Consider the following 23,267-nt stretch of genomic DNA (forward strand, 5'->3'; position numbering starts at 1 on the left):
GGATCAAAACTTGACTCCTTCCTCCCTCACTCTTTTTTTCTCCAGTGAAATTACTCTTAAAAAAAAAAATCTGGAGTATAGTTGATTTAAAATGCTGTGTTAGATTCTATTGTACCGCAAAGTGAACCAGTTATACAGATGCCCATATCCACTCTTTCCCAGATTCTTTTTCCTTATAGGTCAATACAGAGTATTGAGAAGAGCTCCTTGCCCTACAGGAGGTAGGTCCTTATCAGGCATCTATTTTACATACAGCACTGTGCATATGTCAATCTGAATCTCTCAATTGATTCCTGCTCCCTCTTCCTGCGTGGTAACCATCAGTTTTGTTTCTACATCTTTTTTTTTTTTTTTTGCCAAGTCATGAAGCTTGTGGGGTCTTAGTTCCCTTATTTTTTATCTTCCTCTGTTCTTTCTTTCTCTCATGCTAAACACCAGTATGGCCTTCTGGCCATTTGCTGTGAAATTTGGAGTTCCTGGATTCCAGTGATATGAAAACCTAACATTCCATCTCCTTACACAAGACTCTGAAGAATCTAGCCACAGCCTACTGTGGAACAAACAACTTTTTTTGTTTCAAATAGTTTCATGGTAGCATAAGATTATCTAGCTGGCAATGAGCACCTTAATCTTCACATTCTCCCCCTCCCCTTTAAATGTATGGCTACCATTTAGGGAGATTTCAATTCCCATTAATAATATGTGTAATTGATCTACATTTAAGAGAATTTAATCATGTCTTAGTGACAAATTTAGCTTAAAGCAGAGCTTCACTTAGGACTTCCAAGTAAATTTCTGTTGAAAAGGTCAATTTCTAACATTTGCCAGTTAAAGCCCATACCAGACAAATTACATTTCCTGCACTCATCTGGACACAAACACTTTCCATGCTGAATATCACCACTGGCTGTCAATTAGGAAAACCACCCAAACAACTATGCAGACTGAAGATATATTTTTAAGAAGACCTAAATATTTACTTATTCAAGAGTCAGGATTTGTTTTTCATACTAAAAGCTTATCTGAATATGGTAATAGAAAAACAAAATAGAATATTATCTTACTGGATAATTAAAATCAGTTCACTGCCACAGCACCTGAACATGTTGTATTGAGAAAATAAGTAGAGAGGGCTCTTAAGCACATACTGAAGTTTATGAATCCTCTCTGGGGATACAAAGCACCTTTGAACAATTGGCAATTAACATGTAATCATCAGTAAGGATAGCATTTAACAAAATCCCAGTCCCCATGTCATGCTGAAGACAATTTGTGTTTTGGTTGGGAAAAAATCTATGTTGTTTTGAATTTCTGGGGAAGTTTATGGAACAGAAAAAAGTATCATAAATAATTTAGACAAATAGACAGTGTTCACATTATGGATATTTTTCCTTTTGCTTCTCTATGTCTTCTAATTTTGTACATCATACATGAATTATTTTATTTAAAAAATAATAAAAAAAATTAAGAGAGAGCAAACTTAGAGAAAAGATAAACAAAAAGGATATTTTTCAATTTCCTCAGGTCAGTCTCAGATCAAACAGGACTGGATGTCCTTCTTTTTTGGCCTTCAATTATTAAATAGCTCATATTTTATTCCAAAGAAAAAGGCCCGTGGCCAAATATTTAAAGATGATATTTGACCATAAGGTCAACAGCAAAGGACCAAGATTTAGAAGATCTTATAAAAAGACAGCATTCATTGTCTAGCACATCTGATCGACTAATATGGCTACCTGAGCACTGCTGGGGGAAGCAGTGAAGGGAAGCCTCAGAGCAGGGGAAGCAGAGATGCTCACTGCCTCATTAACATGCTTATTTGATAAGGAAGAAGAAGCGGCCATGGGGGATTATTTTCTTAGAAACCATCAAAATTGAATACAACACACATAACACACACGACACATGCACACATACCCTCATCTCGGGTTGAGTGGCAACACTACCTAAGCTGTCCCAAGATTATAGGGAAGGCTGTCTTTTCCAAGCACCCTGTGATTACTATTGATCTGTTCAGCTCATTGTAACTCAGCCTTACCAGGCTGGTCATGGAAGAAGGATGGATGTCATTAAAGATCCTGAGGAGCTGCTCTGCAGGTATCATTTATTAGGAGTAAACTAAATGCACTGACTTCCAACTGTATAGAGAGATTATGTAGCAGATCCATTCCATCCCCAGAACCTAGAACCTCTAATGTGCAAAAGTACAGACAGGTTTAAGTGGAAGCACCTACTCTCAAAGTGGGATATGGAAGCTCCACTTTATTAGACAATCCAGATAACTGAGCAAAATCAGGACTGGTGTGGTGGGCCTCAGTACTTGCAGTCATTTATTAAGCTATCATGTGTCCAGAGATATGCCAGGCACCAAGCAGAGAATATTTAGAAAGAGATAACCAGGGACGTAGGAAAGGTCTATGACCCTGAAAACACAGTGGTACACAGAGGGTCAAAGTCTCTTGCAATGAAGCATATTAGTTACCACAGGTCTTACAAACAGATTACCAATGGACACACACATCAATCACATAAGACAGCATGAATTAAATACATTAATGATAATAAACATCAGTATCAACTAGTAAGAACTGATCATGACTGAAGTATTTCAATAATTCAAGAATATTAAATACATTGTTAAAACTATACAATAATAAAAAATCAAATTAGAAATATATTGATTTATACTATTTTGTAATCATATCACTATTTCATTTCAGCCATAATTCACATTCTGCCTTTATTGTACTTTGAGCTAAAAAGAATAGAGATTAATATGGCAGCATTATACCAGACATATAGCAATTTTAGATGGATTAAAGGGTTATAGGAAAATGAAAAATGTTATTACTGTAGCACAGTTGTGAAACTCCACATTAAAATATAACCTCCCAGTAAAGAAGCAGATATGACATTCTTAGCACATAGTGGGTTTTCAATAAATGTCAATTAGTAGTAGTAGGACAAAGAATTAGTTTATAAAATATTCTATGTGACAGTTACAGAATGACTCTTAAAAGACAAAGGATCGAGAGTTGAACACTTTAGAGATTTACTTTCTTAAACTACACTCTGTAATGCTTAAATGACTATTATTTTCATTACAAATTTATTTTTCCTAATGTTTTGGCAATTTACTGAATACCCAGTGTGTTTGTGTTACTTCTCTCAGATACAGATACACTGTACCTAAAGAAGTGACTAGTAGAAAAAGTCCCAAACTCTGTGTCACCAGGACTGGTTCCTAGATTTTCCTCTATCACTGACCTGGATGGCATGAAGCAAATCTCCAATTATCTGGGCTTTTGTTTCATCAACTATAAATGGGATCAGTGCTGTCTCTTTCCAGCCATCCATGGTGTCATAAAGACAAATGAAATAGAAGTTGAGAATCGTTTTGGTTTCTTAGAGGAAAATACATGGAACACAAGCATTTTTCCATTCTTCAGAGCTGGCATAAAGTAGTATATATTTTATAGAGTGAATGCAGAGAATAAAATATCAGTGGTCTAATAAAGTAAATCCTCCAGGCTTCTAACTTTCTATACTTCTTGATAAGATCAAGCTGACTAAGGCCTGCTCAACATTTTGAAGGTATTTGAGAGGCTGGTGTCTGTTTATTAAGGAGATTAGAGTCTTTTCTTATGGGAGAAACAGCACTGATAGGAAGTCAAAAGATGGAGGCCATGAGCGACATAGATATGGTGTGTACCCACTAACAGCAGATGACCAGTAAGTATTTCTTAAACGAAAATTTTGAATCCTAGTTTTACTCTTGATAAATCAATTAAATAGATTGGTGATATTAAATAAAACGAGGGTAGCAATATTTTGCTTTCTTGACCTCACGGGTTTTTATTCTATGATGAATTAAGTATTACTTCAATGATTATCACAGATAGGTATAACCTACTCTCCACTGGACTGAATATGCTATTTGCATGTAAAAAAATAAATCTAATGATACAAAGCAGGGAATGGTATCTTTCTTCCTTGATTAGACTGTAGGTTCATAAAGATAGAAGAATCCACTAAGTCCCAGACCTTATCCAAGCATTGAATTAGGCACTGGGAGAATAAAATAGAACTCATTTATAAGAAATTAACTACCACAGATGTGAAAGCATTTGGGAAAATTTTAAGGTAGTTAAAATCCCAAGGTGCTGTGTTTAAAGAGGCCTATGTGCCACAAGAACTGCTGGAGAAACTTATTTGCAAAACATCAAGGTCATGGCAATAAACATTTCCTTTCAGTAGGAGATTGATTTTTTTAAAAAGGCCTGTCTTTGTGTTATATATTCAGAAATTAGACCTAATCCTTCTACAGTTTTAGAGAATGATGGAGAAAGTCATGATGCTACTTTCTGAGACAACAGGCTGAGGCCTCCAGGGAGGAAGCCCCATTCTCTGGTTTCCCTGGCAGCTGACATTGGCAGGAAGCCCAAGCTCCTTGCCTTAAGACCATTAGAAGCTCTAATGGGCAGATATGACCACCGCCCCTGCCAACTTTCCTTTTGGCACAGCACTAAAGAACCACAAAAAAAGAGACCACAGTTCAAGGACCCTGCCACCTCAAAAGCTTTCCACTGCCCAGCAGCAATAGCACCACCACCTGCAAACCTGCAAGGTATACAGTCATACCGTACACACACCTGAGCAGCAAGAGCCCCAGCTGACTTGCACACACATTCAAACAAAAGAAGCACTGCCCTCGGCCTCACTTTATATTTAAATACCCTACTTTTTCGAAAGCTGTGCACTAATGTTTCCTCTCAAATCTCGCTGTGCAAAGAACAGCCTTCTGGGGTGAATCATCTAAGATGTTCATAAAAAGACAGATTTCTGGGCTCTATCAAATGCCTACACTGGTGTGGGAGCTGCAGTCTGAATTTTTAAATAATCCCACCAGGTGATTTTGATGCATACTCAGTTCTGAGGACCACTGCCTTATTCTTTGATGGAGGCTGGCTCTAAAGACCGTTGGCTATGTCTTCCTTCCATCTCCCTCTCTCATTCAGAATGCAGACATTTCAGGTTGACTTTCTTTTTCCTTCTATTCATACAGATTGAAACTTTTTTTTTTTTTTTCTATCTCTAAATCATCTGGGGATTGTTTCCCTTTAATAAAATGGCTACACTCCTGATTAAGGAAAGTGATAAACCTGCTGTCAATTACCTTAATTGATCTGACAACCTGATTAAGCCCAGAAAGGGGAAAATTTCCTCAGAGGAACCTTAATAAAAAATAAGAAAAAAAAAAAGGGAGAGAGAAAACAAAACAAAGGCCCATGTAATTAAAATGTGATCACTGGTGATGAGTATGTAAAGTCAGCCCTGAGAGGCATGAGTGATGGGAACACTTTTCTAAATGACATCTTAGGAAGCCAAAGGAACACGGGACACTCAAATGAATCAGTGGGCATCTAAGGGAGTATGCTGAACAGAGACCTAAAGGACTTTTCTCAGTTCTACACACCAGAAGCTTTGACATTAACAAAGTCCATTCTTGGTTTAAGGAGAGAAGAACACAGTTAACTGGCCCCCATTTGTGGCACTATAAACCCAAAGAGAATGCCTGTTATTGGCACTGTTTGTAGTTATATGAGTGGTTTTTTTTTTTTTTTCCTTTTCTGGACAACTATGGTTAAAATACAATCTTGGGTCTATATCTCAAGGGGACTGAGTAAGTTGTCCTATGGAACAGAGTTCAGAACATCAGTACCACATCCTAGCAACCACAAATGCTCCAGCAAAAGGCCAGTACTCAGCATGTGTTCCAGATTCAGGGATTATTTAGTATTATTTATGACCCATTTTCTTCTCCAACTCATTTTCAGTGAAACACATCTTCTAAATTTATCCCATACTTGGGTAGCCCCCAGGCCTTCAAGACCAGAAATGTAATATGGTGACTACATTGTTCTACACAACAAAAATACCTCAGTCCCAAGAGTGCTGAGGGATAGAATATTATTAGCTAATTAGGATGAACTGTCACACTGGAGTGTTTGATTAAATTAACTAATCAAGATGATGATTGGTCTGGAGGGGGTAGGGAGCTGTTTTTACAGTGCACCTGGTAAATTGTGTTATTAACCAGAGGTCCCTTTGAAATTTAAGGGAAAAGTATTTTGGGACGAGAAATAAACAAGTGAGCATAAAGTTGTTAGAGGGATCAGAAATAACAATAATACTTGTATGCAGCAGGTGCCAAATCTATGACTAAGTGAACAGATTTGAGGTTGGAGTTTTACTTTACCCATATCATTACACTGAAGCAGTCAAAAGTTTGAATTTGGATATCATGATTTCCCCTTTAACAATTACACAGAATAATAGATTAAAACAGATGAAAAAAGAAGCATCACCATAGACTTTGCCTTAATTTAGAGTTTTGACTAAACAAACCCATCCATTCTTTTTCAAAGACATAAAAGAAGAATTAAAAGGGCTCTAGCTTTATTCGACTATCTACTCCCATGCCTAACTTTTTTAAGAGATATATTGTTCTTTCCTTTCCTGTTGGGCAGGAGATCAACTATTCCTTCCACTGCAGAGTTCCCAATTTGGTAAGCACGGATGTGGTCTTAATTCTGATCAATTCACTCCAAATCTAGCACTCCATGACAGAGGACATTTCCATGTGACCCTGAATATGCCTGATAAAAAGCCTTCTCCATATCTTTGAGCAAAGTTTCCTGGCAATTTATACTCTATATGAGTTTGCTACTAAGCTAATCTTCAGATGTGAAATTGAACAAAATGGACCAAGATTTCCCTTGCAGTCAAATCAACCTGGATACCTGTCAATGGGTCACCAACACTCCTTGGTGATGCTAGAATTAAACAACTGTTCAAATAAGATTGCAACTGCATGCTATTGCTCTGACTCGAAACCACCTTTTATTCTAAGTCACCTAGAGTCTGACTTATTTTAGACAGATGTGGCTGTTTCCCCATTTCAGATGGTCCCTAGACAATGACCTCAATCAATCACTGCGTAGTATTAGCTGGGAAAGCTCAGGGACTCTATCATTCCTATGCTCTGATAGAATACCTAGCACATTCAACTATTCTGTGCCATCATTTACCAAAGTGTTATCAAGGTTCAAAGCCTTTACACTTGGATAAGAAAGGTTGTAGGCACATATTTTGGGACTTTATCAAAGCCCCTGATTCATCCATCTATTTACTCATTCATTCATATGTACATTAATTCAAATTATTTCACAATCTTTCATAAAGCTACCTTCAGGCAAGATGTAAATACAAATAAGGATATGTCTTATCCTTGTAGACCTCATAGTGTGTGGTATTAACATTCTAAAGGGCTTTAGATAAATTAAACCCCTATATAGGAACTCTGTTTTAAATGAATATTTTTGGATCTTAAAAATAATAGTTTTATTTCAAAAACTCTCTCAATAGAATCACAAGGGAAAAAGGACTCATTTGAAAACTTTATCAACTGCCATTTCCCCTCCTCTCACCAAAGGATGGAGCTTTCTTTTTCCATTTTCTCAGAGCCTGGTTCAAAGGATAACGTGTTTTGCTGTCAGATATCAAATCTGGTTACATTTCAATAAGTACTTTTAAAAATTATAATGTATAAAATCAATAAAACAAATGAAAAACCCTTCTTTTGATCTAAATATGTAGTTCAGCTCAGATTTTATAATACTAAATTCATTTAAAGCTACTTATCTATATTTTTTCCTTCTCCTTTTGCCTAAAAGCTCCCTGAAGGCAAGGGATAGGTATACTCCTGATCATTAATTTACTATCTGCACCTAGCACAGTGCCTAGCACACACTACACTTAATAATTATTTATGGAATGAATGAAATAAACTAAAGCAATATAATCTTTCACATTCAAAGATGCAAGCACCCCAAAACAGCTTTAAAATTAAAAGATGCTATTGTCAACATGCTACAGCTAATCAAGTGAAAAATAAGTAGAAAATAAGTGCAGATAATTTCAAAGGACCAGCAAAGATAATTTCCTTTTTTTCCCCCTAAAAGATTTACAGAGGAAAATAATATATATATATGCATATATATATATATATATATATATATATATGAGTGGAAAAGAATGAGAAAAAGGAGAGCAAAGGGAGAGTTTAGCTCAAATGATAAACTAAACATTTTTATTCAACACTTCATAGTCTGCAAAAATGTATAATGATCTTCCCAGCTCTTCAGGACAGCAGCATGAGGTTGAAATATACCATCAGCTCTGATATAAAACATGAGTTTGCAAGTAAACAGGAAGTTTGTCTTATAAAATGGAGCTTTTATTTACATAGAAGTTCTTCATTAATAACAGAGATGGACTTTTGACTACTTACTACAGCTAGAGCTCTTTCTCCCTACATATGGAGCTTCTTTAAGGGGGGAAAAAAAAATAAAGTCAGAGGAATTTCTCAGCAAATTCAATCCCTTTTATTTTTCAGAAGGGCAGGAGTGAAGCAGCAGGTGGCAAATTCATATTTATCTAGCAACATTTGATCATGTGACACATTTTATTTTCACAGTTAATGTAACTTAATAAATAGAAAATTGGGACAATCTGCCAGCATGTGGGGAGTTGGTGTGTAGGTGTGCTGTGTGCATGTAGAGAGATCGAGAAGGTTTATGCGGTGAAGGTGGAAGAAGAAGACAGGTGCTGTTCTATGCCCTGTGTAGGAGACTTTTCTTTTAAGTCACTAGTTCCAACCCACACTGAGAACATTCTAAGACATTATATGGGCTGGAGAGAACCATCTTTATTCAATGAGATGTGGTGATCTTTGGCCAGGTACTGAAAGAAATAGGCTTTCAAAAATAACCCCATGACTGATAAACAAGGTCCTACTGTATAGCATAGGGGACTATATTCAATATCCTGTGATAAACCATAATGGAAAAGAATGCAAAAAAAGTTTATGTTTATATGTAACTGAATCTATTTGCTGTACAGAAGAAATTAACACATTGTAAATCAACTATGGTTCATTAAAAGAAAAAAAAAAGACTGACTGCAGCAACTCTGAAGAAAACTCCAAGATAAGATCACAGAGATGATGATATGGAACAAAGCTGTGTAGCCTACAAAGGAAGAACAGAAACTGAGGGAGATGTCAACTGGACATTTTCCACCAAGAAAAGCAGTTGCTCTTCAGTTTCAAACATAGTTATACCTAGTTTTGATATGTGTAATACCAGCAAGACAAAGTTTTCTAAACAGATTAAGACAGACAGTGACTGGTTATTCTCTCATGTTATGAAGAATCCCAAACCCTAGAGGAAAAGCTAAGAGATGTGGCTGGATTCAGAAACAAAACACTCAGTGTAATTTTGGGTAAGCTGTTTTCCCACAAACCTCAGCTCTCTCAACCCATAAAACGGGGATAATCAGACTCTGTGCTTCCTACGGCTGCTAGCAACTCCGTGTACCTTTCTTTTGTAAGTATCCCATCATATTAGTTTTTTCCATAATAGATGCTGTCTATTAGGACAACATATTATGACATCTGGGAGCATTCCTGACAGGGATACCCAGGTAAACTTGGTCTAGTCAGGCTTTTAGACTTCACTCACCTTACTTTACCCCAAAGTTAGATGATCACTTGCTTACCTCCCTTAAGTCCCTCATGGGCTTTTTCTGCCCCGTCTCTTCTCAGCAGGGGTTTTGAAACCTCTGGGGACTCCCAAGAAATGGTGGAAAACAGCATTTTAGGGATCCCACCTACTCCAGATACTAATTCTTCCCCAGTTAGAGGAGTTTTTCCTTAAAAGATAAACATGAAGCTGACAAAGAAGTGAAGAAATTGCAAACCTTGTACACTACAGGTGGGGTTATAAAACGGTACAACCACTATAGAAAACAGTATGGGAGTTACTTAAAAAAATTGAAGATAGAATTACCATGATAATTTAAAAGCAATTATATAGAACTGTCATGATCGATGACTACAATGATCCTGCTATCCCACTTTTGCATATAAAGTCAACATAATTGAAAGCAGTCTCAGAAGATATTTGCACACTCATGTCTGTAATAGCACTATTCACAACACCAAAGTGTTGGAAGCAATCTAAATGTCCATCAATGGATAAATATATGAACAAATGTGAGTTAGTTATATATTCAATGGAAAAGAAAGGAAATTGTGTCACATGCTACAACATGGATGAACCTTGAGGACATTAAGTAACATAAGCTAGTCACAAAAAGACAGATACTATATGATTCCTTTTACTTGAGGAATCTGACATAGTCAAATTCATAGAAAGAGCAAGTAGAGTGGTGGTTACCAAAGGCTGTGGTGAAGAGGAAAGGGTGATCTGTGTCTAATGGGTGTAGAGCTTCATATATGCAGGAAGAAAAAGTTTTGGAGATCTGCTTTAGAGCAATGTGAATATATTTAACACAATGTAAATATATTTAATAAACTATGTACCTATAAATGGTTAAATTTTATATTGTGCTTTTTTTTTTTTTTTTTTTTTTACCACAAGGTTTAAAAAAAGATAAACTTTGCAGATAATGTAGATGCTCATTCTTGGGAAACTTTTCCCATCTAAAGCACCCAAAACAGATTATAGAGCTGGACTTGTGTTTTGGAGTTTATGGAGAAAGGTGAAATATTCTGACACCCTTCCCAATCTATTTCCAATGTTCATGCCCCAAATACTATTTTAATTTATGCTACTGAGCCCAGAAATGTCAGAAGGCTCTGAGGATATTTGATTGCCCATAAATAATCTGCTGTTGCTTTTCTCGACCTTCTTTCAGTTTACCCTTAAGCTATGTCCCGCATAAAAAAGGATGCACCTTGTCCATTCTTTAACCCCCTGGTCTGAAATCTTCATATTTGACAGTCCTATCATAAAAACATAATTTTTTATGATTACACTTTTCTACCATCTCCATACCACTTCCACACTGGAAATTTGCCTCTGTGACTGTGTGCATGACTCAAAGTTCACTTCTCCTTCCCAACATCCAAATTCCCCTGTAGGACATTAACTCTCCGTCACTGAGGAGAATCTTGGGTTGGGTGCTTCAAACAGCTGTTTACTTCTCTCTGTAGGATTCAGTCCTGGAGAAGGGAAAGGCTACCCACTCCAGTATTCTGGCCTAGAGAATTCCATGGACTGCATAGTCCATGGGGTCGCAAAGAGTCAGACAGGACTGAGCGACTTTCAAGAAGTAGTAGAATTCAAAGGTGCTCAGAATCTTCTTCTCTCCACTCTGTAGAGCCAAAGAGGGAATCTAGCAGCCAAAGCTCAGACAATGGGACACACTAGCCCAGGATTTTGACTTTAAGTAAGAAACAAAAGATTGGAAGAAACATTCAGAATTTGGTCATTTGCTATCAGTATCCTGACCTGACGGTCACTGAAGTTCCTGCTTCCAGTTCTCTGGTGCTGGCTTGGCCACCGCTTATTCCTTAGCTGGGATTTCAACCCTATCGAAGTACTTGGCATATTGTTTACTTGGTTTATTTGCATACTGTTAGGCTGTACCCCACAGGCCTGCAAGGTCTATCTTTGTCCACCTAAGACCCAAGAAAGAGCCCGGAGGCATCAACAGAGACATGAGAGGTTTCATGGATGGGGGATCTTGCATGTTGAAAGCAAGGTCCTGGAGCAACACCCCACCACCCCACCGAGCGCAGTGGACCTCGGACAGGACACAGGAGCAGTCTTCACTCCCGGAGAGTGGCTGGGGGAAACTGCCAGTTATTTGGGAATTGATGTAAGCTTGGCTTATCAGTTACTATCTTTGATAAGAACAATTGCTGGCTGGGGCCTGGGGCAAGTATGTTGGGAGGTCAGTCCTGCGAATAGGGTATAGGTGAAGCAGGTACTGGGCAGGCAGGGGATGTAAAGAGAACAAGAGAATGGCAGCCTTGAGGGGCCTGACCACACATGCAGGTAACTTCAAGAGAGCAATGCCGTGGCCACCATGTCAACAAGCGCCCAGAGCACTCTGAAAGCCTCTCACTGCCTCAGTTCTTTGATAGAAAAGTTCTGAAAATGTCTCCATGTCTGTACTTCCACTCGTCTTGTTGCTCTTCAGATTTCTTTAAATCCATGCTGATCAGCTGCTCTTCTGCCCAACTATGTCCCAAACACTATTAAAATAAACCCACCTACAGCACCGAGCCTGCTAATCATCCTCCCACCTAATTAGATGTCTGACAGCTAATTTCTTCAGCAGGATTTCTGTCCTTCTGTTGGGCTTTCTATACAGGAGTTTCACAGGTAGATTCAAAACTAGTTAATTGCCCACATCCACAATCTTCTTCCTCTGTTTATTCATGAGAGACCAACCATTCCAAAACCCCTTTGGCACAGGAAGCCGCTGTCCCACTGTTAAACAAATGGCCATTAACACTGATTAGAAGATAAAGTTTTTTGCATGTGCGGGGGAGGGGGTTCTCAGGGTGCAGATCTAGGTTACACTGCTGAGAGGTAGGTGGTGTGGTGACAGGAGCCACAGCCAGACTTGTGGGGGAGTGAAAGATACATGAGGCTGCTAGCCTGATTACATCATTCTTCTTATTCTTTCTTTTCCCTTCCTTACTTTCTCCCTACAAAATGGCTCCTGAATTTATTAATATTTATCATGCTGGTGGTTTCTTGCTCTCTTCTAAGCCACCCATTACCACCTTTATCTTTATTATTTTTTTTCCCCCACAAAACTTAAAGCACAATTATTTGTATTCTCTCCCTAGTTCATAGTTAAGGGACCCACTGTATGGTCTTGGCTCCTCTGATCAGGGCAATGCTGGCTTATTATTAATTTATTTGCCTTAATTTATGAACTACTTGCTTTTGTAATTGCACAGTCCTCACGAGTTCGTGTGTGTATGTGTCAGACGCTCAGTCGTGTCCAACTCTTTGCGACCCCATGGACTGTAGCCCACCAGGCTCCTCTGTCCAGGGGGATTCTCCAAGCAAGAATACTGGAGTGGGTTGCCATGCCTTTCTCCAGGGGATCTTCCCAATCCAGGAACTGATCACAGGTCTCCTGCATTGCAGGCTACCAGGGAAGCTAACAGGGAAATCAGACAGCTTTTTACTTCTTATGTCATTCAATTCTCACAACAATCTCTCTGGGTAGTGTACTCCTACTTGTAGGTAGTGGTACTCCTGGGATGGAAACTCAGGACCAAATCATCTTTGTTTGTTTTTCTGTAGTAGTTAAAAACCAACCTATCCCAACCCATTTGCTCTTCCTTTCAGTTGACACCCAAGAGGCAGCCATGAAATTTCCTGTATTATTTACACACTGAGCCCCCTGTATTTAACAATATGGGTTTGGCAAGAAAAGTGAAATATGTTCTACTGGGGCTGAGGATTCAACTAGGCACTGATGAGAAAAGAAGGAAGGAAGGAATGGTAGAGGCCTAAGAAAGAAAAATAAGTACTACCCTGTACTATTACTAAAGAACCTCTGGAAGAAAGTGAGAGAGGAGAGTGAAAACGCTAGCTTAAAACTAAACATTCAGGAAACTTAAGATCATGGCATCTGGCCCCATCACTTTGTGGCAAAGAGATAGGGAAACAGTGGAAACAGTGACAGACTTTATTTTGGGGGGCTCCAAAATCACTGCAGATGGCGACTGCAGCCATGAAATTAAAAGACACTTGCTCCTTCGAAGAAAAGTTATGACCAACCTAGACATCCTATTAAAAAGTAGAGACATTACTTTGCCAACAAAGGTCTGTGTAGTCAGAGCGATGGTTTTTCCAGTAGTCATGCATGGATGTGAGAGTTGAACTATAAAGAAAGCTGAGTGCCGAAGAATTAATGCTTTTGAACTGTGGTGTTGGAGAAGACTCTTGAGAGTCCTTGGACAGTAAGGAGATCCAACCAGTCAATCCTAAAGGCAATCAGTCCTGAATATTCATTGGAAGGACTGATGCTGAAGGTGAAACTCCAATACTTTGGCCACCTGATGCGAAGAACTGACTCATTGGAAAAGACCTGATGCTGAGAAAGATTGAAGGTGGGAGGAGAAGGGGATGACAGAGGATGAGGTGGTTGGATGGCATCAGCGACTCAATGGACATAAGCTTGAGTAAGCTCCGTGAGCTGGTGACGGACAGGGAAGCCTGGCGTTCTGTGGTCCATGAGGTTGCAAAGAGTTGGACATGACTGAACAACTGAATTGAACTGACTGTCCTATTACATCTTTCAGTTCTCCCACCCCTAAACTGTCAACCTCTGTGTCCAACATATCTACAGGATGAGTAGTGTAGCCATGCAGTCAGTTCCCTAGTCTGAAATTCTGAAAATTATCCAGGGCTAATTCATTTCACTCATCTTACTGCCAACTCTCAAGGCCTACCTCACTTCCTTTTGATTTCCTTTGTGTGTTAGTCGCTCAGTAGTATCTGACTCTAAGTGACCCCATGGACTGTGACCCACCAGGCTTCTCTGCGCATGGGATTCTCCAGGCAAGAGCACTGGAGTGGATTGCCATGCCCTCCTCCAGGGGATCTTCCCTACCCAGGGATCGAACCCAGGTCGCCTGCATTGTAGGTGGATGCTTTACCATCTGATTCCCTTTACTGTTACTTAAATCCATTCTGCCTGGGTTGGGAAGATCCCCTGGAGGAGTGAAAAGCTACCCACTCTGGTATTCTGGCCTAGAGAATTCCATGGGGGTCACAAAGAGTTGGACACAACTGAGCGACTTTCATTTTCACCAGGGCTTACTACCTTTTTTGCTAAAACTTCTATAGTTGCCTCTAAATTGGTCTCCTTGTTCCCCAAAATGACATTTCCACACTGGAAGTATTTACCAAAGAGCTCTCTGTGTAAAAATCTTTGCCCCCCCACCCCAACTCCCACAAGGTCCCCACAACTACCTTCATAAGGTCTTTCATGACCTGGCACCAGGACGGCTCTCTAGACTCAGAAATTACTACTTGACTAAGTGACTCCTTCCTTCCAGGTATGCAGTACTACTTTAAATCCTAGGTTAAGCCATTCTCATTCACCATTCCCATCATATTATGTAGATTTTTCACCCTAGGATGTCCATCCCTTCCCTCTTTGCAAAGTTATATCATCTACTCATATCCACAAAGAAGCTAAAAAATCATCTCTAACCAGAACCACTCCCCACCTCCCCACAAACCAGACAGTCAATAGTCATGGCTTTCCCTCAAGAGTTCTCACAGTTGTCTCGCCTATGAATTTTCATTGCACCTTTTCTTGAATTTGAAACAGCATGCATATATTATAGTTTTTGTTGACTTACTCCTTTGTTTCTAATAACCAGACTGTGAGCGACTTGAGTTCAGAAACTATATCTTAGTCATTATGTTCTCAGTGGCTTTCACTGTGTCTGGCAACAGTGCCTGCTGAATACTAGAACTAAAATCACAAGTACAGCTTGCTTTGAGCATGATGCTCACAGCGATGTTCAGGTTATAAACTCTCCAGGGGTCTTTGGTTTCTCTGGGGTTGGAACAGTACCAAAGCTGCTGGTCCTCTCCCCACGTCTCCGTGGCCTCACCACTATAATGTATTAATGGCCCTACTTCCAACTGCCTGTGGCTTTGCCCTGGTGGCAGGAGTCCCCCTCCCCCACCAATGATCACAGAGGTGGGCAAAAGGCGCCAGAGGATGAACCCCTCTCACCCCAATGCAGCAGCCCTCAATCAATGACTTATAAGACTTGGCATACAAATAATCGAATTCCCTCACTCCTTATATAGGACACCTCAGGGGTGGCAGTTTTACACTGACTCCCAGGCTCCCCAATAAGATTAAGTTTCATTCACCCACAGTGTTGACTGGCTGGATAATGTATCTTTTATTGGATGACTTTCTATACCTGACTCACTTCCCTACCCTCCAAATTTTGTTTACAGGAATCATCTGCAAATAAATTATGTACTAGAATCCTATTGTCAGAATCTGTCTCTGGGGGAACTAAGTAAGATAGTATCTGATACTAATTATTTTTTAAGTTTAAAAACCATTATATAACTCTATGAAGTAGAAATTGATATTGTCCTTATTATACATATGAGGAAACTGAGGAACAGACAGGTTAAACTTCCATTAAGTGCAGAGCATGTCTTTGAAGGGATAGTCTATCTTAAGGGGTTGCCTGGGATCTTTTCCCACCTGCTCAGTTCTTTTGCTGGTCCCTTGAGCATGGCTCAGATTTAAAGAACCCACCTGCAATGCAGGAGACCTGGCTTCCATCCTTGGGTGGGGATGATGCCCTGGAGAGGAGAATGGTAACCCACTCCAGTATTCTTGCCTGGAGAGTTTGATGGACAGAGAAGCCTGGTGGGCTACAGTTGCAAAGAGTTGGATATGGCTGAGTGACTAACACTTGAGCATGTTTAATTAAAAAGTTCACACATTAAAAAAAAAAAAAAAAAATTCACACATCAGTTGCTGATGTTGCCCTCTGCCCAAAAGGGTGACCCATGGAGATGTTATAGCCAGCACCTAAAATGGCTGAGCAAGCAATGCATTAGAGTTGAAAGCTAAATTCTCTCCTTAAGAGAGCAATAGGGCCAAATGTAGGCATCACCCAAGAGAGTAGTCAGGAACAATGTTGCCATCACAGTGATCATCCAGGATCTGAGGGATTAATACATAATGACTAGAGAGCAGTCCAATGTAACACTCAAGGCAGAATATATTTCTATAAATTGCTTAATGAAAACCGGTCAAAGTAGAAAGGCATGTAAGAGAGAGAAATGCATCTACAACATGAAAGATGGGAAGGAGAACACATTAACATGTTCAACTCCTTAAGCAAGCAAAGCTACACCAAGAATTCAAAAAAATAAGCAAAGATTAAAATAAGATAATGTGCAATGCTTGTGCAAATTTAGTAATATAGGCAATTGGCATAATGTCAGTGGGAGTATAAATTTGTAGAACATGTTTGAAAATTAATTCAGCCTTTTATAATAGAAGTCTTAATATAGACCCTATAATTTTTTTTGCAGTAGTTTTTAAAATAGTCCCTAACCTTTAATCCAGTATCTTTCTTTCCTTACAGATTTACCTTAAGAATACATATAAAGCACCCACATATATATACAATAAAAATATATCCTGAAAATCACCACAGTATTATTTATAATGGCCAATTAAGAAGAAATCACCTAAATGCCAACCAAAAAAAAAGAAAAAAAACTACTAATCAACCATATGTTACAATACATAGGGTAAACATTAAAATATGAGGTTTTGAAAACTAGGACTGACATAAAAAATAATATATAAAAATTAAAAAGATGAAGGTTTTATGGTTTTATATATGATATGAACTTGCTTTTTAATGCTAGTAAACCTAGAAAAAAGACAGGAGGAAAATAGTGAGTGATTCGTAAGTATTATAATTGGTAATGGGATTATGAGTTATATATTTTTGTTATTTACATGTTTGAAATTTCCAAACTTTCTGTAATATACACACACAATTTTTATGTTTATGAGAAGTTATTTAAAAATATTGATTGGCTGTGCCTCGGAAGTGAATCTATGGGTGCTTATTCCTGCCTAATGAGATCCCAAGCATTGAATCAAGAATAAATCTTAGCAAGTGAAACAAAAATACAAATTTATATGGTGCTTCTTTTGTCTAGTTAATCCTTCAGATCTGGGTGGTTCATGCCCCTTTCCTCTTCTATGTTTTCAGTCAAAACATTCACCACTGGAAAGTCCTGTGGCTATTAGGCATGTGCTAATTCTAAGTGTTCATGGACCCCTCTAAAGGCCTTTATTTCTGCAATTTCAATTAGGGTGGCGACTGTTAAGAGTAAGAAGCAGCAAAGCAAAGCCTATACAGCTGGTAATGAACTGCTTCCCTGCATTGAGAAAAATGAGGTTCACTAAGAGTCCTGGCTGCTCCTTGTCATCTCCAAGAGTTGCAGCGGAATAACTGTTTAAAAAAAAATGTATGTATATACTATCCAAGACAACCCTGTTGCGATTTGGCTCTGTGTTGACTTCCCACACCATCATTTCTTAACAGTTTTGCCTAAAATTCTCTAAATTAATGAACAGTATTTATTTTGGAAGATCAAACTGACTCAGCAGGACTTTGTCAGCGACAAGGAAGAGTAAAGATTTTGAAGGGAAAACAACTAAACCAAATGCATTTTTAATTACCTTTAAATTACATTAATAACAACATTCTCAGTGGGACAAAGAAATCAAATCCTACTTACTATAAGATTTCTCATTAGCTTGGGAAAAGGCTTCCTTTCTTTATTTGTTTGATTTTGTTTCAGAACTGGACTGGAGATATGTGCAATTCTAATAATTTATATCCCTGGCTAAACACATAGGGATAGATAGTTTCATTTTCCTGTTTACTACTGTGGCTTTGCATCATTGCTATTATTTGCCATGTAAAATTAAGAAAAATCACCCTTCTTTCCCCAACCCTGACTCAGAGTCTAGAAATCAAGACTCTCAGCTCTAAGTGAACAAAGAATCTTTTGGTTTAGAGAAAAGTTAATTGACATTGCCTAATTCATGTATTTGCTACTAGAATCATGGATGTTATCCAACTCCTTCAAACTTCTCTGGAATAATTCCAATAGTTGACACCAGGGAAATTCTCCAATCAGTAGAGATATAGCTCTGCCTAGTCCCACCTGTATCATAGGTAGTCACAAAATTTTTCAATCAAGATTTGCATCAATTTAAAATTTGAGTTTGGTCTCAACATTCACTCTAATATTTTCTAATAACCTATGGTGGAAATAACTTGAAAAAAATACATATGTAACTGAATTACTTTGTTGCACACCTGAAATTAACATGATATTGTAAATTAAATATACTTCAATTAAAAAACAGTAACTTTTATTTGGTGCTTTTTGTGTGCATGGCATATGTTTAGGTATATGGAAAATTCTTAAAGAGATGGGAGTACCAAACCACCATACTTGTCTCCTGAGAAACCTGTATGCATGTTAAGAAGCAACAGTTAGAACTTGGACATGGGACAACGGACTGGATCAAAATTGGGAAAGCAGTACATCAAGGCTGTATACTGTTACCTTGCTTATTTAACTTCTATAGAGTACATCATGGGAAATGCCTACTTAGAATCACAAGCTGGAATCAAGATTGCTGAGAGAAATATCAACAACCTCCGATATGCAGACGACACCATTCTAATGGCAGAAAGCAAAGAGGAACTAAAGAGCCACCTGATGAGAGTGAAAGAGGAGAGTGAAAAAATTGGCTTAAAACAACATTCAAAAACTAAGATCATGGCATCTAGCCCCATGACTTCATGGAAAATAAATGGGGAAAAAGTGGAAACTGACAGATTTTATTTTCTTGGGCTCCAAAATCACTGTGGATGGTGACTGCAGCCATGAAATTAAAAGACACTTGCTCCTGGGAAGAAAAACTATGCAAACCGAAACAGTATATTAAAAAAGCAAAGACATCACTTTGCCAACAAAGGTCCATATAGTCAAAGCTGTTTCTTTTTATCAGCAGTCATGTACAGATGTGAGAGCTGGACCATAAAGAAGGCTAAGCACCAAAGAACTGATGCGTTCAAGTTGTGTTTCTGGAGAAGACTACTGAAAGTCCCTTGGACAGCAAGGAAATCAAACCAGTCAATCCTAAAGGAAATTGGTCCTGAATATTCATTGGAAGGGCTAATGCTGAAGCTTCAATACTTTGGCCACCTGATGCAAAGAGCTGACTCACTGGAAAATACTCTGATGCTTGGAAAGATTGAGACCAGGAGGAGAAGGGGGAGACAGAGGGTGAGATCATTGGATGGCATCACTGACTCACTGAACATGAATTTGAACAAACTGGAAGAGATGATGAAGGACAGAGAAGGCTGGCATGCTTCAGTCAATATGTTCATGGAATTGCAAGGAGTCAGGCATGACTTAGTAACTGAGCAATAACAATATCAAGACATGTAAGAACCAGACAGCCTCTAGAAGCTTAGAGGAAAGGGGATCCATATGTCAACAGGAAGATGAAAAGTACAAAGTGCCAAGAGAAGAATGCATCAAAGATACACATGGTTGAAAATGAAAATGTTAGTCACTCAGTCATGTCTCACTCTTTGTGACCCCATGGACTATAGCCTACCAGGCTCCTCTGTCCATGGACTCCTCCAGGCAAGAATACTGGAGTGGGTTGCCATTTCCTTCTCCAGGGGGTCTTTCCAGCCCAGGGATTGAACTCCGGTCTCCTGCACTGCAGGCAGATTCTTTACTCTCTGAGCCACCAGGGGAGCTCAGGGTTAGTGGTTAGAAAAATTACATCCCTGAGCTGGTGGAGAGTGGAGGGCACATAGCTTGGGTACTTACACTGAGACTTGAAATAGATCATTTACTGTTCTTGACATAACTTCGGGGTTCTAATGGCATCCAGATCTTCCTCCCCTTCCTTGGAAAAACCCATGAAATCAGAGAAAGATGAACAGCCATAAAATTAGGAAAGTAAAGTTACTGCTAAACTTGGCCAAGTTTGGAGAAATCCTACCTAAGTTTCCCATAAATGGGACATGGGTCTATGTGATAGAAAGGTCAACCTATATTTAGACATCTGATCTAGAATAAGAAGGAAAGCCAGGCTCCACGATTTTTTACTGAGCCACATTATTTGCTAACTTCAAGAAGTAAAATTAGATTAAACAAATTATTAAATAAAAGTAGTATTACAATAAGAAATCAGAAACACTTTCCAAAAAGAATTACTGAGTGAAAGAGCAAATAAAAATGTCAATTAGAGACTAATTAGAAAATAATGAAAATGCAAATACTATCAAAAGATGTGATATAACACAGCTTAACTAAGCAAATGTTTAAACTCAAAATGTTTTAATAATTGGCTGCAGCTCTGTGACAAGCCGCGGAATCGGGGTTCTGTTCCGCAGGATGGGGTTTGTGAAAGTTGTCAAGAACAAGGCCTACTTCAAGAGATACCAAGTGAAATTCAGAAGAAGGCGAGAGGGAAAAACTGACTACTATGCTCGGAAACGATTGGTTATCCAAGACAAAAATAAGTACAACACACCTAAATACAGAATGATTGTTCGTGTAACGAACAGAGATATCATTTGTCAGGTTGCTTATGCCCGCATAGAAGGAGATATGATAGTTTGTGCAGCTTATGCTCACGAACTCCCAAAATATGGTGTGAAAGTTGGCCTGACAAATTATGCTGCAGCATATTGTACTGGCCTACTGCTGGCCCGCAGGCTTCTTAATAGGTTTGGTATGGACAAAATTTATGAAGGCCAAGTCGAAGTGACTGGAGATGAATACAATGTGGAAAGTATTGATGGTCAACCTGGTGCCTTCACCTGTTACTTGGATGCAGGACTTGCCAGAACTACTACCGGGAATAAAGTTTTTGGGGCCCTAAAGGGAGCTGTCGATGGAGACTTGTCTATCCCTCACAGTACCAAACAGTTCCCTGGCTGTGATTCAGAAAGCAAAGAATTCAGTGCCGAGGTGCACCGAAAGCACATCATGGGACAGAACGTTGCAGATTACATGTGTTACCTGATTGAAGAAGATGAAGATGCTTACAAGAAACAATTCTGTCAGTGCATAAAGAACAACGTAACTCCAGACATGATGGAGGAGATGTATAAGAAAGCTCATGCTGCGATACGAGAGAATCCAGTGTATGAGAAGAAGCCTAAGAAAGAAGTTAAAAAGAAGAGGTGGAACCGTCCCAAAATGTCACTTGCCCAGAAGAAAGATCGGGTAGCTCAGAAGAAGGCAAGCTTCCTTAGAGCTCAGAAACAGCTGCCGAGAGTTAAACCAAACCACAATTTTCTATCAAGATTTTTCAGATAAGACAATAATAAACTTATTGAACAAGCAAAAAAAAAAAAAAATGTTTTAATAATTGAAGTGAAAGTAAAAATATATATATTAAATCTAATAAGGTAGCAAAATAACCACAATACTTACAAAAGCAGGAAGAAGAAAATAATAAAAATTAAAGACAAAAGAAAGACTTGGAGAAGAGAAAAAAGAAAAAGATGAAAATTGTTCAATAAATTCAGGAGTTGCTTCTTAGGGAAACATTAATGTGAGCTTTAATCTATGAATCTGATGATTTTATTATTAGAAAAATAAAATTAGAGAAGGAAAAAATACATAGTGTTTAAACAATATATAAAGCCCTCTATTCAATTTGACAGAAGAATATTTGAAAGCCTAGGACAAATACATTTCTAAAAAATTAAATATAATCAAAATATAATAAAGAAAAATCTTAAAACCTTATCAGAAATGTGGGACAAGATTATTAAAAGTTAACAAACTACTAGTCCTTCTTCCCTATCTCCCTCTCTCCCTTAAAAGGTTATGGTTTAAGGATAATATGCAAATTATTTAAAAATATGCTATTTTCACTCCAAGTAATTTTATAATTGAAATGGTCAGTTATCAAGAAAAATGGAAGAAAGAATAAATAAGCCTAGTATTTCAGGACTTTGTTTTTCCAATACTTCATTGTGTAACTCTGATCAAATCACTTCACTTCTCTGATTCTCACTTTCTCCCTCTGTAATATAAGTGTCAGTGCATGTACATGTTGAAAGACTGAATTGTAACACAAGTCAGCCAGGTCTACATCAGTTCTGGAAATACTGAATTTTAGAGTTAGGAAGCTCTAGAATGCTTTAAAAACATTCTCAATTTACTGTCAGTCCTTTCTGTAATCTACTGCAAATTCTGCACTATCTCTGATGTTATCCCCAAGTCAATTTCTATCCTCTTAAAACCCCAGTCTCAACTATCTCATATCAACACTTTTCCCTCCTTCGGGGAAATAGGTAGGTTCAACAACCGTAAGTTATAACAGCAGGTGAGTCTAGTTTAAATACAAACCAGAAATTCAATGTTCTGCTTGGGCCCCAAAGTAACTCTAATTAACAGAGTGCACAGTGTTCTGCTATGACGTGCTGGGGAAGGGGCTGAACCTAACAGAGGGATGTGCCAAGTGACCAACTTGCTATAATAGAAAAGAATCAGCCTCCAGACACTATGGAGGTCATATAGACCCCAAATGCTACTTCTCTGTGCCCTATTTCCAAGCCAGCAGACAAAGATTGAAAAGAAATGGTAATAACCATTTCTGTAAGGTGTATGGGGAAACAGTTACTGAGATGACTTTCTGTAGGTGTACATTCACTGAAACAATTCCATAGAGCAATTGTTCACACCATTTTGAGTGAAAATGTACAATATTTCCTCATTATTTCCCAGCAGTGAAAC

At 38.4% G+C, this 23,267-nt stretch overlaps 2 protein-coding genes across 6 annotated transcripts in view; one reads left to right on the forward strand and one right to left on the reverse strand.

Annotated features, from left to right (window-relative positions):
- The window catches only part of SORCS1 (sortilin related VPS10 domain containing receptor 1), a 581,948-nt gene that overhangs the window by 288,010 nt on the left and 270,671 nt on the right, over positions 1–23,267 (reverse strand). The gene's annotated exons all lie outside the window — the stretch shown is intronic.
- On the forward strand, positions 20,870–21,880 carry LOC133070757 (large ribosomal subunit protein uL18-like). The gene has a single exon (XM_061163161.1). It carries the CDS (start codon positions 20,910–20,912, stop codon positions 21,837–21,839), a length of 930 nt encoding a protein of 309 aa, XP_061019144.1. The 5' UTR covers positions 20,870–20,909; the 3' UTR covers positions 21,840–21,880.

This window comes from Dama dama, chromosome 15, assembly GCF_033118175.1.
Source record: "Dama dama isolate Ldn47 chromosome 15, ASM3311817v1, whole genome shotgun sequence".
NCBI lineage: Eukaryota > Metazoa > Chordata > Mammalia > Artiodactyla > Cervidae > Dama > Dama dama.

Coding starts and splice junctions, on each gene's coding strand:
- LOC133070757 (XM_061163161.1), top strand. CDS start 20,910: ATGGGGTTTGTGAAAGTTGTCAAGAACAAGGCCTACTTCAAGAGATAC.